The 16,330-nt window shown below is 39.0% G+C and overlaps 1 protein-coding gene across 2 annotated transcripts in view; it reads left to right on the forward strand.

Moving 5' to 3' along the window:
- Positions 1-13,756, forward strand: part of CES5A (carboxylesterase 5A) — a 36,981-nt gene extending 23,225 nt beyond the window's left edge. For both annotated transcript variants that reach the window (XM_079119894.1, XM_079119893.1), the window contains exons 10-13: positions 1,530-1,677; positions 10,322-10,471; positions 13,099-13,171; positions 13,252-13,756. In XM_079119894.1, the coding sequence (XP_078976020.1) occupies positions 1,530-1,677; positions 10,322-10,471; positions 13,099-13,171; positions 13,252-13,480 (600 nt within the window). In that variant the 3' untranslated portion in view covers positions 13,481-13,756. The remainder of the gene's footprint in view (positions 1-1,529; positions 1,678-10,321; positions 10,472-13,098; positions 13,172-13,251) is intronic.
- Positions 13,757-16,330: the final 2,574 nt, after the last annotated feature.

Raw genomic sequence — 16,330 nt, forward strand, 5'->3', positions numbered from 1 at the left:
AAGCTGAGGAAAGTCAAGAAGCAGTGTGAGCTTCATCCCAAGGTCTGGGAGCAGAATGAAAAGTGAAGTGATTCCACTTCCATTTCAGAAAGTGCCTTCTGGCCGCAGAGTGGGTCCAACTGGGGTCAGGAAATCCCTTTGACCCTAAGGCTTGGTGAGGGATGTTGGATGAGTCTTGGCTGTCTGATAATGAGAATTGAGAATTAAGTTTGGTTTGACAGATATTTAAAATACAAGTTAGATGGTGAAATTTCTCTGGCTGGATAGGAGATGCCTCATGGAGGAGCTGGTTATTTATCCATTTCTTAGAGCAGGGGAATGCTGGAGAAGGAGGACCTTTCAAGTGGAGATGGTATCTTGCGCCAAGTCCCAGGGGCATGGAGTAGGTCGTGTGGGAAGGTGCAAGAGGGAAGGAAGGGCGCGTTCTCTCTCTACTAACATACAGGAGCTGCTTTGTAAATGGCAAATAGTTCTCTGCTGCAGAAGATATGCCTTTCCCCAGAACCCTAGGGTTGTGTGCTCTGAGAGTCAAGTGGCCAGGTCCTTGCATGACAGCCTTCATCTGCTGCAGAGCCCTCCCTTGCTTTAGCCTGGATTAAAAATGATCCTCTTTCTAAGGACCTGACAAATTATTCTGAGCAAAACTCTTCTCCAAATTCTAAAGAAATCTACCAAGGGTCATGACACTGAAGTATTGGTAATGGTGGAACATGCAACAAATTTTCCAGCATCCCATACATCATCAGACCCCTAAAACCATCACCCGTGTGGAGACCCTTGAGTCCTCAGAAAGTTTACTTTCCACCTTCTCCTGTTTTTGCTTGGGGCAAGCTGAGGAGGAGGATTTAGGTGGGCTGGTGCCTTGTCAAAGAAGGTGTCAAATGCTGTGCTAAGGCACTCAGTGATGTGTCTCAGGGGAATCAGCAGAACTGAAGACCCACATTGTGCCAGGCAGCATGCTTTTGTCTTCACATCTCATGTGATCCCTCATATATATTCAAGAGACTATCTAGCTTAAGTAAGATGGCAAAGGGCTGGAGGAAATGCTGGTCCTAGAAGCAGGGCCCATTTCATGAATGTGTGGCAGGTGTAGTCGTAAAAGGCATTGTATCCAAATGGGTCCTCCATCCATTTAGTGCTCTGCTGTTGCCATGTTGAAATTCTTAGTCATTTTTGAACAAGGGTTCCCACATTTACATTTTTCACTAAGCCCCAAAAACGATGTAGCCGTTTTTGCTCAGGACTCACTCTGGAAACATGGAAGAGAGGCATGTGCATTGTGATTAGGAGCATGATACTTGGGTGCAAATAGACTTCTAGAGGAATCATGGTTCCACTCATTTGGACCAACGACTTGACTTAAGTATCAGTCTCCTAATCTGTGAAATGGAGCTAATTTTGATACTTACATCATAGGAGGGCTATGTGGATTCAATGAGGCAATAATTTGGAATGATGCCTGCTTGGGCTAATGCTTAATGTGTTGGCCATTTTTGTTAACCTGAATCTCTTACCATGACTTTTTACAGCACATCTCTACCAAATATATGCAAAATGTGTCTCAAGAATACTTCGCTGGCAAGGACTCCGTGACTGATATCCGAGATAGTTTTCTGGACTTGCTTGGAGATGTGTTCTTTATGGTCCCTGGAATAGTGACAGCTCGACATCACAGAGGTGAGTCTCTGAACCGCACCCTCCAGGCACACAGCCCAGTGACACTTGTGGCCACAGGGTTCTGTGTTGTCTGCTGACCAACTACTTGCTCAAACTCTCTGTTTCCTGACTGAGGGACATTCTCTGATATGTTTGTGATGGTACCACACCTCCCTGACCTTTGCAATTCCCCTGCCTCACAGAGTTTTGGAACATTAATCAGTCTATTCCTTTCCCTTCTTCGTGATCTTGTAGAAAATCTCCATCTCCCTATAAATGTTCTGGCTTCCATCCACTGTTTTGTTTTTTTTTTTTTTTTCCCTCTGAAATTGTTTTCCTAAACATCTTAGCCATAAGGAGTAATGGGAAAATCAGAAAGAGAAGAAAAATTATGGTGTGTTTGGGGGCAAACCTCTGCTTCCCTTCCACCTTCCCTTCTATGCTTCCTTCTTGCCCTCCTTTCTTCCTTTTCTCCTTCCCTTCTTTTTTCCCCTTCCTTCCCTTTTAACAAGTACTTGTCAAGGGCTTCTTATTTTCCTGGCCCTGTTCTATGTCCCAGAGATTTAGTGAACAAAGCAAGGAAACTGATAACAGATAAACAAGAACATGTAATGTATGTTAGATGGTGATAAATACCATGGAGGAAAGGGAGAAGAGGTGTTACCGGTGACAAGGTGCTGTGGGAGGCCGCTGCGGTAGGGGCTCTCTTAAGGTGACAAGTGAGACGAAGACTGAGAACTGACAGCTGAATTTGAAAACATGAGGGTCACTGGTGACCTTTAAGAAAACTACTTGGATGGAATGATAAAGGAGTAAAGGCCTAGGTAAAATGGATTTAGGTGGAAGTGGGGACGTTGATTTATAAACTCAGTGCAATCCCAATATCAATCAAAGTCTTTCCAGTAGTTTTGGAGAAATGAATTAATTCTAAAATTTATATGGCAACATGAATGGTCAAAACAATCTTGAAAAAGAGTCATAGAGTTGAAGGATATACAATTCACCTGATTTTAGGACTTATCTTTGAGCTACAGTAATTAAGAAAGTCTGATATTGGTTGAAGGATAGACAAACAAAATGGAATCTAGAAGACTCTCTTATACAGACCAACTTTTCACAGTTAACAATGAAGCTGATACTGGGCACAGTGTCACACACCTGTAATCCCAGTGGCTCAGGAGGCTGAGGCAGGAGTATCACAAGTTCAAGGCCAGCCTCAACAACTAAGCAAGACCCTGTCTCAAGATAAAAAATAAAAAGAGTAGCTCAGTGGTTAAGTACCCCTGGATTAAATTCCTGGTACAAAACAAAATAAACAAAAACAACAACAACAACAACAACAACAACAACAAAAAAACAAAAAAAAAACAAAACAAGAGCAAAGCTGGAATAACTGTATGTATATGCGAAAAAAGTAGAACCGCAGCTCCTAACTCACTCCAGACATAAACTGTAGTTGGAGATGAATTGTAAATCCAAATCTATAAGCTAACGTTTTACTTAACTGGAATAAAATTATATTACTTGTCCAAAGATGTTATTAATAATGGTAGTAAAAATAGGGGAGTAGAGAACTTCAAAAGGCCATTCTCCCACAGAATTAGTGAATAACAGGCAAGGACTGACTGGGTTAATTTTGTTAGAACTCTAGAAAGAATCAAAGGTTTATAGGCAGTAGATGAACATTTAATTAAGACATAAACTCCCAAGTCTCAATAACACAGTTTTGTGTCATTTTTACTTAATTTTGAAGCATCCCACTGCTACACAACAAGGCAGTGAGTGGTCTTAAACCAACCATATTTATGGCATAATATCTTAGTACTGGAAGGAGAAAAATGGACTTTATTATCAAATCATCGTGGCTGTCTGTTTTGACTTGTCTAGTGGTTCCCTAAATGACTAGATCAAAATTACCACCTAAGACTTCCCTTTATGACACTGAAATCAGGATGAGGCAGCTACCTGAAAGGCATCATTCATAAACATTTGAAAAGTGTATTAGTTACTGCCACTAGGGGCAAGGGACATTAGTTGGAGCAAACAATAAACAAACTGAAAAGCTTGGGAGAAAAGGCTCATCTGTGAGAAACTTTGGGTAATAAAGGCTTGAAAAGCTCCCAAGTGTTCCTAGGAATCTAGAAAGCTAAGAACAAACATCCTAGAAAAAACTCCAGGAGGCCCATGTTCTCTCCTCAGCCCTGACCCTCGGGCTCTATTAAAGCAGAAAGAAAAGGCTAATATAGACTAAGGTTGACTTGACTAAGGTAGACTACCTGACTAGGTGTTAAAAGTGTTTTCCAGTGCACACACACACACACATACACACACACACAGACAACCTGACTGAAAAGATAGTTATTTTATTTATTTATGTCATTCTTTGGTTGTTTGGTTTCAGGCATTTATGGAAATCTTGGCTGATCTGTTAAATCATTAGCTAAACACAAAGCTCACAGAGTACAGATTTCAGTGGCTCCACATAACAAAGAGTACAGGCTTTATAAAATTAGTGCAGAGAAATTATCAGTAAACAAATAAACAACAGCAACCACCACAATTAATAAAAACCCTAGGGAGAGAGAAAAATCTGATGTCCCTAATTCTCATGTTATAACACTAAAAATCTCCTGTTTTGAGCAAAAATTACAGCAAACGAAGAAGGAAGAAATTGTGGCCTATATCCCAGGAGAAAAATGATAAATTAATAGAAACTGTCTTTGAGGAAGTCCAGTCATTGTAATTATTGGGCAAAGACTTTAAATTAACTATTTTAAATATGTTCAAATAGCTAAAAACAAAAAACCCACCACCACTACCAAAAAAAAAAAAAAAAAAAAAACCCTAAAAAAAGTCTTGAGAATAACTGACCAACAAATAAGGAATATAAACAAGAAGAGAGAATTTATAAAATAATGGAAGAAACCAGAGAAAAATTTTGAAGTGGAAAAGTACAATAACTGAATGAAACATTTGCTAGAGGGGGTAAATGGCAGATTTGAGCATATAGAAGAAAGAATAATATATTTGAAGATTTAGCTTCCCCAATCTGGGAATCATAAAGAAAAAAATAAAAATGAGCAGATCCTACGAATCCTTTGGGACACCATTGAACATCTCAGTATATCTATAATAGGAGCTCAAAAAGGAGAAGATAGAGAAAAGGGTCATAACGAATGTAATTATTGCAATATCCCAAATTTGATGAAAGACAGGAATATATGTACCCAAAATTTCAGCAAACCCCAAGTAGGAAAAACTCAAAGACTACTGAGAAACACATTACAAACAATGTAAGGTTAAAACAAAGATCAAGTCATTCTAGCAGTAGGAGAGAAGATTCTTGTCATGTACAAAGTAACTTAAATAAGATTAACAACTGCTTTTGCATTAGAAAAAATGAAGGTCAGAAAGCAATGGATTGACATTTAAAATGGAGATAGAAAGAAAGAACAGATGGAAGGAAGGAAGGGAGGGAAGGAGGACAGGAAAACATCCCCAAAGCCTGCCAACCAAGGATTCTATAGGTCTCAAAATTTTCCTTCACAAGTGAAGGAGAAATTATACTCCCAGTTAACACAAATTGAATTTGTAGGTAGTAGACCTGACTGACAAGAAATACTAAAGAAATCCTGTATGCTGGAACATATTTCAAGTCCACAGGAAGGAACTAAAGATCACCAGTAAAAGTAACTATATAAGGAAATGTAGAAGTCAGTATTAATATATTTTTGATTTATAACTCACCATTTTTCTATTTGATTTAAAAGACAATTGCATAAAACTATCATTATAATATATATTAGTGGCACACAATGCATAAAGATGTAATTTTTTGATGTTAACAACATAAAGAGGGTGTGGATCTATATAGGAGAAAATTTTTTGTATGCTATTAGAACAAAGTTGATATTAATTTGATCTAGATTAGTATAAGTTGGTAATTATAATACCCACAATAATCACTTCAAAAACTTAAAAAAAATAGTAAAAGAAATAAAAAAGGAACCAAAATAATCCACCAGAAAATCTCTAACGCAAAATAAGACAATAATGAAAAACATAAATGATGAACGGCATATAGAAAACAAATAGCAAAATGACAGAAGTAAATCCTACTTGTCAATAATTATAGTAAATGTAAATGGGTTAAATTCTCAAAAGATAAATTATAAATTGAATTAAAGAAAACATGGTATATGGTATCTACAAGAGACTTTAGAACCAAAGATATAAATTGCTTCAAAGTGAAAAAATGAAAAGCATATTCTTCACAAAGAATAAACAAAGAGAGTTGGAGTGGTTGCATAAGTCAGACAAAATAATTTTGGCAAGGGGTGTTACCTGGGATTGAACCCAGGAGAACTTAATCACTGAACCACATTTCCAGTCTTTTTTAAATTCTGAAACAGGGTCTCACTAAATTGCTTAGGGTCTTGTTAAATTGCCGAGGGACAAATAGACAGTTTTATAATAATTTTTGAAAACATCAACACTTCACTTTCAATAACAGGCCAGCTATACAAAATATAAGCCAGAAAATAGTAGACTTGAATAATACTATAAACAATCAGATCAAACAGGTAAAGGACATTGCATTAAAAAAATCAGATTCCATATAATTATCAAATGCAAATGGAGCATCTTACAGAATAAGCTGTATATTAGGCCACAAAATAAATTTAGAAGGATGAAAATCATACAGAATATTTTTACTAGTCACAGTGGAATGAAGTTAGGAAAAAATAACAAAAGAATCTGGAAAATTCAACAAATTTACCAATATTAAGAAATTAAATAGCATACTGTTTTTTTTTTACATTAAAAATTGTGGTCAACTATGCATGACAAAATATTTACTATTTTAACCAATATTGCTCAATGGAATTACATTCACATTATTGTGCATCCACCATCATTGTACTTCTCCAGAACTTTTTTATAATTCCAAATTGAAACTCTTTCTAGTTAAAATTGTCTCCTCATTCCTCCTCTAGTTCCTGATATCAAGATTCTACTTTATGTCTCTGTGAGTTTGATTCTTTCAGTTACCTCATTTTTTGTCCTATGTGTCAAAATTTTCTTCCTTCCTAAGGCTGAGTAATATTCCATTGGATGTATATCCATCCCACATTTGGTTTTCCCACTCATTTATCAATGGGCATTTGGTTATTTCCACCTTTTGGCTACTGTGAATAATGCTGCTATGAACATGAGTGTACAAATATCCATTCAAATCCCTTCCTTCAATTCTTTTGGGTATATGCCTCAGGTGGAATTACTGGATGTTATGGTAATTCTCTATTTTTTGAGGGCCACCATATTGTTTTTACAGTAGCTGCACCATTTAACATTTCCACCAGCAATATACAAGAGCTGTAATTTCTCCATATCTTTACCAACATTTATTTTCTGTAGTTTTTTAAGTAATAACTCTCCTAATGGATGTGAGATTGTATTTCATTATGGTTTTATTTGCATTTCTCTAATGATTAGAGATGTTGGCCATCTTCCCATGTGATTTTTAAATACCTGTATATGTTTTCTGGAGCAAGTTCTATTTGTCTTTTTCCCGTGTTCAAATTGAGATTTTTTTGTTGTTGTTGAGTTTAGGAATTCTTTATATATTATAGGTATTAATTCTTTATGAGATATATGACTTGCAAATATTTTCTCTCCTTCTTTGGGTTGCCTTCTTTTCTGTTGATAATGTGTAATCACTGGGCGATAGGTTTTAGTTTCAAAAAGAAGTGCAATGTAGCTTTTTTTCCGTTTGTTGATAAGGGGTTTAGTGTTATATCTGAGACTCCATTGACAAATATAGGGTAAGGGAAATTCTATATTATGAGAGGTTTACTGCTTTATCTCCTATATTTAGGTCTTGGTTCATTTTTTTTAACTCTTTATTTTGAAGTAATTATAGACTTACAGGGAACTGCAAAAATAGTACATAGAATATTTGTACCCCTTACCCAGCTGCCCCAGAGAGTGGCATCCTTTTTTTTTCATTTATTTTTTATTAATTTTTAAGTTTTTCTAATTAGTTATACATGACAGTAGAATGCATTTATGCAATTTGATACATTACACATAAATGGAGTATAATTTCTCAATTTTCTGATGGTACATGTTGCAGGATCACACTGGTCTTGGTCCATTTTGACTTAGTTTTTATATGACTATGAGGTAAGAATCCACCTTCATTCTTTTCTATGTGTTACCTGCTAAAGAGGCTATCATTTAGACAAAAAGAAAGAAAAGGAAAAGCACAAACATTGTTGTGGAAGTCAACTTTCTGTTATTGTAAAAAAAAAAACAAAAAAAAAACCCTCTAAGATGATCCACTTATGAAGTTGAAAGCTTTATTTTGAGTATAGTTTTGGAGGTTCCAGTCGTGGTCTGATGGGCCTGCGGTGGCACATCAGGGAAGGAGTGAGCCCCTTTAGAGATCCCACCACCTCCTAATAGCACCACACGGGGCGGCCCAGCCTTTATCACATGGGCCTTTGTGGAACATTCCAGATCCAAATTATAGCAGCTGCGAAGGATGCGGAACCCTCCTATGCTCCACGTGGGGACATAAAATAGTGCAGCCACTGTGGAAAACACTGTGGGTTTTCTCCAGAAAGTGGACATACACTTGCCATCACCGGCACATCCACCCTAGGAAACTATGCAAGACAATTGAAAACAGGCATTCATATAAGAACTGCACGCGGATGTTCATAGCATCCTTATTTATAACAGTCCCTAATGGTAATCCGAGTTCCTATTGATGCATGGATTAAAAATGTCATCTAGTCCTACAGCGGACTATTATTTGGCCATGAAAATGAATGAAATACTGATACATGCTACAACATGGATGAACCTTTGCAACTATGCTAAGTGAAAGAAGCCAGGCACAAAAAGCAATGGGCTGTAGGATTCACATGAAATGTCCACATTAGGCAACCGTACAGAAAGCATTGTGATCTCCAAGGGCTGAGGGGAGGGGTGAATGGAGTAACTAATTAATGGATGTGGGGTTTTTGTTTGCAATGATGGCAATGTTCCCAGTCTAAAAGAGTGGGAATGGTCAAACGACGTTCTGAATGTATTCAAAACCACTGAATTATAGACTTTAAAATGGTTAAAGTAGTGAATTTTATGAATTTTACCTTAAAAATATATATTTTGGCTATATATATATATTGCTAAGAAAAGGCATGCCACAGACTGGAAGAAAATACTCATGATACAATTCTCTGACAAATAATTCATATCCAGAATAGAAAGAAGAACTTTCAGAGTTCAATAATAAAAAAGTCTTTTATAATAATGGGTAAAAGATTTGAAAAGACACCGTACAGAAGTAAATATATGAAAGCCTCAAAATCTATGAAAAGGTGTTCAACATCATTAATCATCAGGAAAGTGCAAAATAAACCCAAAATGAGGTTAAAAAAAAAAAAAAAAAAAAAAAAAAAAAAAAAACACCAACCATACCAAGAAGTATTCCCAAGATTGTGAAATGTTCAGAGATCTCAAATATTTCTTGTGGGAAAGTAAAATGGTACCACCGCTCTGGAAGACTGGCATTTTAAAAATCTGGTTCAACACACCTAGGCCATTATTCAACCTTTCTGCTCCTTGCCACTTACTGAAGAGAGGTGAAGGTATATGTCCATTAAAAAAGACTTGAACATGAAAGTTCATAACTGCTTTAATCCTAGGGGCCCCAACCTGGAAACAAGCCAAATATCTATCATTGGATGAATGGATAAGCTAATTGTGGTATATTTGTGCAATAGGGTAATACTCAGTGATCAAAGAATCAATTTGTACACATGGCATTCATGAGAAACATGCTGAGCAAAAGAAGTCAGAGAATGCCCAATAGCATCCCTGTTGTATCATTCTAATTATGAGAGGCTCCTGAGTAGGAAATTATGTAATAGGAATAAGAAGACTGGTGGCCTCTTGAGTGAGGGGCCAGAAGGAATCTTTCTGGGGTGAAGGAAATGCTCTACGTCCTGACTGGGCTGGAGGGTAGCGGACTCCATTGCAAAAACTCACCAAACTCGACACTTAAAATCTGTGCTTTTTATTGTCCACAAATAATATTTGGATGAAAATAGAATAAGAGGAGAGGAAGTGGAGACCAGTACTGGGTCTTGCTGGAAGAGTTGCAGAGATACAAGCCAGTGACTGGAAGGGATAGTGAAACCAAGTGTGTGTGCATGTGTGTGTGTGTGTGTGTGTGTGTGTATTGGGAATTCCAGAGGGAGACCTTTAGTAGAAGAGAGGTGAAGGAATTTAGGATGCGCGTGCCTGGGTTGTCTTGGAAACAAGGAGTTAGCCTGACTCTGTCTCCAGACATTTGAACCCGTCACTGAGAGGAAGCCATATTAAGGTAGGTCTTGGCTCAGTAGGGAGGAGTGGAACTTCTGCCTTCTTAGGCTGCCCTGAAGGGTAGAGGGCTCTTTGCCATCATGGGCATGAGGGATGCCATAGCAGCAAATTCTAGCCCCAAAGGAGAAGGGGAAAGCTAGGCTACTTTAGGTCACCTCTTGTCTGAGCTGTCCCACCGGTGGGCCTGTAAATCTAGGACTTGGTAGCAGGGATGCAGGGCCAGCCCCTTGCTCCACCTGATGCATGCCTGACCTTCCCTAATCTTCTACAGATGCTGGTTCTGCTGTATACTTCTATGAGTTTCAGCACCGGCCTCTGTGCTTTGAAAAAACTAAGCCAGCCTTCGTCAAAGCCGACCACACGGATGAAATCCGCTTTGTCTTCGGAGGTGCCTTTCTGAAGAGCGACATCGTCATGTTTGGTAAGAAGCCACCTGCAGGGGCCTCTGTTCTTGCAGGAAGGTGGAATTTAGGACGAGGCGGGAGTAATCTGCTGCTAACAGAAAACCTTACTCATCTGAGCACCATGCAAGAGCCGGGAGGATGGAGGGGCTGGGATTCCCTCACCTTTATGGTTTATAGACCTTTCTCTGGAAAAGGCCCTCTTGGATTTTTAGAAACCAAGGTGAAAAAGAGCTGCCACCAGTGCTTACTGAGTGTCTCACTGTGCTAAAGCCTGTGGGGCAGGTACTTTGGGAAACAATTTGGGAAGGTAGGTAGAACCTTTTTCTTCCTTTACATGACCACTGGTCTCACCCTCCCTGTCCTTCCCGGAAGTTTCCTGAAGCTACCATTCAGGGTTCTAAAAGGCAGGACCTATGTTTTCTTTTACCCCAGTGCTGCAGAGTGAACCCAGAGCTCAGTACTTGCTAGGCAAACACTCTGTCACTAAGTCACATACCCAGCCCAGGACCTGTGGCTTTTATAATGCCTGCTCCAGACAAGCTTATGAATGGTTCCTAGCAATGTTAGCTTATTTAAAATTTTGAATTGATGATGTATTCATCATCAATTACATAAAAGTGCATAAAATAAGCCAATCAGATAAAGTTATCACTGAACAAAATTAACAGGAAAATTACATGCAGGAGCTATCACTAAAATATTTACTTGAAAATATTACATAATTCAGGCTCATAACTAACACAAATAGAATGGATTATTTGTGGACTGTGGTCTATTCACTGTTTCATTTACTCACCCTCATCTTATAATTCAGATCATGATAAATCTCATAGGTTGTCATGAGAATGAAATGAAACAATTGCCACAATGCGAACAGTGAGTGCTTAATAAATGTCACTGTTCTTACTCAGCAGTCATGACTGAGCCTGTACTTTGTGATGGCACATGGATTCTTCAAACTGGATAAATAAGTAACCTATGTATCAGATGATTAAATTCCTTGATATCTGGAGAGCTACTAAAATTAAAAAGACCTAACTAATCGATAATTAGGAAACACATAAACAGATCATTTATGAAAAGGGAAATAAATGGCTTTTAAACATGAAAATCCACTCAGTCCCACTGTAGATTGAGAATTGTGGACTACGCTTGGCTGAGAAATCATTTTTCATCCACCAAGGTGGGATGAACAACGTATTTTTAACAGTGTGTTTCAGCAGATAAAGATAACAATTGACTTCATGCATTAACAGAAAACTCTATCGACATTTAAAATGCCTGCAGTGTTTAGTGTGGCAATTCTAAGAATTTTTATGTTATTATACCTCCATATATACAAAAGTATATGTGCACATTAAAGTATTACTTTAACAAACAAAAGATTGGAAATGAAATAAAGATCCATCAATAGAATACTGGTTGTGGCCGGGCGTGGTGGCACACTCCTGAAATCCTAGCCACTTGGTAGGCTGAGGCAGGAGAATCGCAAGTTCAAGGCCAGCCCCCGCAATGTAGTGAGGCCCTAAGTAACTTAGTGAGACCCTATCTACAAATAAAAAGGAAACAAAAAGTGCTGGGGATGTGGCTCAGTTGTTAAGTGCCCCTGGCTTCAATCCTGGTAAATCCCCCCCCCCAAAAAAAAAAAGAAAGAGAAAAAAACAAAGGAATATTGGTTGTGTGCATTATGTATTTAAATATATTTGCATATGAATACTTATTTTAAATTATATACTCAGTAGAACCACAAACAGCAGCTTTTAGGTGACAATGTAGAATTGTCTCCTAGATACAATTTCAGGAAAAAGATGTAATTCATGTGTCCAATATGTGTAGAAAGGTGTCCACTTACACTTACATACATTCTGAGCCTGTCATCAGGAGGGGCTAAGGAAGCCTGTGACAATGATTAATGCTGATACTGGTCACTGGGTCTCTGGAGGAAAGTGACGGGATGAAACTTATCTTTATTAGATAATAGACACGTTTTGCGTGTAATTGGGTATTACTTTTCCAAATAAAGAAATACACTACAACCAGCCTTCCTTCTCTGTGGTTGAACCAACTGCAGATTGAAAATATTGGGGAAACAACTGTATCTGTACTGACGACGTGCTGAGTTTTCCTTGTCACTATTCCCTAAACAACACAGTATATCAACTATACATGATTACATTGTATTAGTTAGGGTAAGTAATCCAGAGATGATTTAAAGTGTAAGTGAGGACGTGTGTGTGTTATTTGCAAAACAATACCATTTTATATAAGGAATTGAGCATCCTGGGATTTTGGTATCTGCAGGTGTGTCATGGACCCTGTCCCCTGGGCATACCAAGAAACAGCTCTAATTAATTGTTGCAGTGTGTATCTGTGTGGGGATGGGATGGGGAGGAGAGAGGTTTCTGTGTCCCCAAGTAACCTGTAGCCAGATGGTTAGCCTAGCCAGACTTTCATCACGATTATTTGGACAAATCCCAGTTGCTCAGATCCCTAGTATCTGCACAGAGGAAACGGGTGGAATGACTTGGTGAGCTGGTCGGGATCCAGCAGGAGGGAGGGCACGGATGGGATTGGTCACATGGGAGGTGCCTGGGGCTCCTGCAGAGTCCTTGTGAGCACCCGGATGCGTGTTTGTCTCTTGCAGATGAAGCCACCGAGGAGGAGAAGAAGCTGAGCAGGACAATGATGAAATACTGGACTAATTTCGCTCGGACTGGGTAGGTGAACCTGCTGGCCTCCCCCCACCCCCAGGACCTGGACGATGGAAATGTCACTCTGTGTCTCCTTTCACTTTCAGGAACCCCAACGGGGAAGGTGTGCCCAACTGGCCGATCTACGATAAGCAGGAGCAGTACTTGGTACTGGATGTGAACGTGAAGGTCGAAAAGAAACTGAAGGAGTCAAAAGTGCAATTTTGGACCCAGAATCAATCCATGATCATGTCTCCGGGAGATCTGATCAGCCCTCATTTCTCCTTAATCTTCTTTTCTCTGCCAGTGGCTGTCTTTTTCTCTTTAACTCCTTAGAAGTCATCTTTGTGTGATTCTGATTTTCCTCCTTCTCAGATTCTTCCTCAATCATTAGCTTCTTTCTCAGATTATCTGCTCTCTGTGGAGATCTTTGTGGAATAAGCGGCTTTAGCTGATGTTTTATGACTTGGGAAAGGTCCTTATGATAGTCTTTTCAACATCACACAATGCAATTTGTCTTGGATCTCTTCAAATAAGTCTGGAGAAGAGCCATTAGTTGTTATAATAATGATCTTGTTACTCCTATGAAATAAACTCGGAATGTGAAATACACGAAACAGAATGATTCTGTGCTGATAATTCTCCCTCTGCCCCCAGCATCCAAGATGAGTTGAAGTGTCTGTTGTTGTCTGTGTGGTACCTAATGTGTGAGTCCCCAGTGCCAACCAGGGTAGCTTTTGACACAAGCCAAAAATGGATGTCCTGGACATCTCTGGGTTTGAATTGGGTGTCTTTTTCTGACTTGGTAATTATGTGGGGGAGGTGGGGATGTTTGGGAGAGCATCTTTCTCAGCAATGGAAACTAGATATCATCCAAGGTCAAGGACTTAGAACACTGGGCAGCCAGAGGCAAATCAGGGATGCCAAGGAGAAACCAGGTTTCCCTGATGGGGTCAGGGTGACTCACCATTCAGTAAATGTACACTGAGTACCGATAAGCACCAGTCATACCTCCCCTGGGGATACGGTGGTGCACAAAAGCTCAGGCTCCACCAACAGCAAGCAGACAGCCATGAGGAACATAGCTGAGTATCTTTGGGTGTGCATTTGTTAAGTGCTACTTGGGAAAAGCAAGTGTTTTAAGAAACTATAAGAGGGGACTTTATTTAGATTGAAGTCTTGGGATGCTCTCTGGAGAAATAGCATCCATATAAAGAAAGGATGGATTGAAGTTATCTACACAGTAGGTGAGGAGAATGTCATACATACCATTATCCAAAGAATACACTTGTACTGTGTGTATCCATATAATCCAAATAATTCCTCGGGGTGATTGGTTTTTCTTTGTTTGCTTCAAGATCACACTGGAGATGCAGAAAATAGGAGGGTTTCTAAGAAGCCAGTAACTTCAAGTTTATCTGCCTCAGAGATCTCTAACTCAGCCTGAATCTGTTGAGTTAGAGATTAGCTGCAGAGTGCTAATCCAGACATCAATATCAAGACAGACAGACAGGTAAACAAACAAAATGAATAGCTACAAAACAACACTCATCTCATTTTAAAAACACCATTATATTAAAGGACATCACACACATCTTTCATATGCTGCCGGCAGTCTCTGCATCCTCAAATACATTTCTAGTTTTGGCAGGTATCTTGCTAGGGGAAGCACATTTCCAACTCACCTAGAAATGGGACCTTTCCCTCCTTCTTCCTGTCCACAAGCAATTAGATGCTCTATGAAGTTAAAGTATATATATATATATATATATATATATATATATATATATATATATATGTGAGTGTGTGTGTGTGTGTGTGTGTGTGATTTTTTTTTCTTTTTCCTTAAGACTTTTATATCTGTGATGTAAGAAGAAGAATCATTTGCAGGAATTTTTCAAAATTCCAAAAGCCAACCTCCCAGTACAACTAAAATATAATCTTGGATAGGACCTAAACCTATATTTTGTTTGTAGGCATTGTGATGTCCACCTTTGATTCAGAACCACTGAGTTTTAACCCTTTGAGATGTGTATTTTCCAAGTTGCTAGAGTCTATTAAATAATTCTGCTTTAATATTCTGGACATTTATAGACACAATTTGATAAGCAATTTTGGAAAGGACTCCTTTTATTTTTAAATGTTATTTATGGCGTCCAGTTTTGGACTGGGCCAAAGTCGAAGCCTTTTTAAAATTACTGTTCTTATACCCTGAAAATTCCCTTTCCTAAAGAGCCACATCACTTCTTACCAGTAATCTAAGGACATATCATATGTGGCAATCAGGTTTGCTTTTCAATCATTGTAAAAATAGAAAACATACGATAACTTTATTATTGTAAAATAAATAATTTATTTTTAAATACACACTCTTCCCTTTTGTCCCAATCTTGGACCCAATTCATTAAATCAAACCAAAACCAAACAGGGACAAACCACATCCATCTTCACCTGTGAACTTCCCTGTGTCCAGCAGAGGGCAGCACCCAGTCAGGGAAAGGGTACCCTCTCTTCTCTTGGAGCTGGTAACCAGCAAGATGTTGAAGAAGGGGGACAGAGTAGAATAGAAACCAAAACAAACAGTTAAATAAGAAACCAGTATCATATCTTATTGTCTTTCTCTCTGTAAAGTCAGAACGGGGAAAAGATATCATCAGTGACCTAAAAAGACTAAACTCACAGGCAGGACAGAGGTTGGACCTGCAGTTAGTATCTTTTCTAATCTTTGCACTTCCTGGGCAAATTTCAAAGGAGCCTCAGATAAAGGCATAACGGAGTCCCTCCTCCTAGGGCTCCTATACCTTCTATTCCCTTGAGAGCCTTTATACTTTGGACCTTTTGCCCAATCCCAAAGCCCACCTCTGTCTCATAGATTCTGGCTGTAGCTGAAGTCACCACTTCTATCCAGCTTCCCCGGGGCAGAACTGGGTCCACACACAGACCTTGCGCTTGGGAAGCTGCCCCACCTGTTCTGCTCCATAACCCCTCTAGATGAGCCTCCCTTCCCTTTGCAAAGCCAGATCCCACTTCATCACAACCTTGTGCTCTGCTAAAAGTTTGTGCTTAAGAATGTGCCTTGTTTCTTCCTGGAAAGGCAGGCAAAGGAAAAACAGGTAACCTTGGCACTTGATTGTGTCAAATACAAGGGGACTCACTGAAGAGGTGCTTGCTGTGCTCTGTGTGGGG

This window comes from Sciurus vulgaris (assembly GCF_902686455.1).
Source record: "Sciurus vulgaris genome assembly, chromosome: 17".
NCBI classification, from domain to species: domain Eukaryota; kingdom Metazoa; phylum Chordata; class Mammalia; order Rodentia; family Sciuridae; genus Sciurus; species Sciurus vulgaris.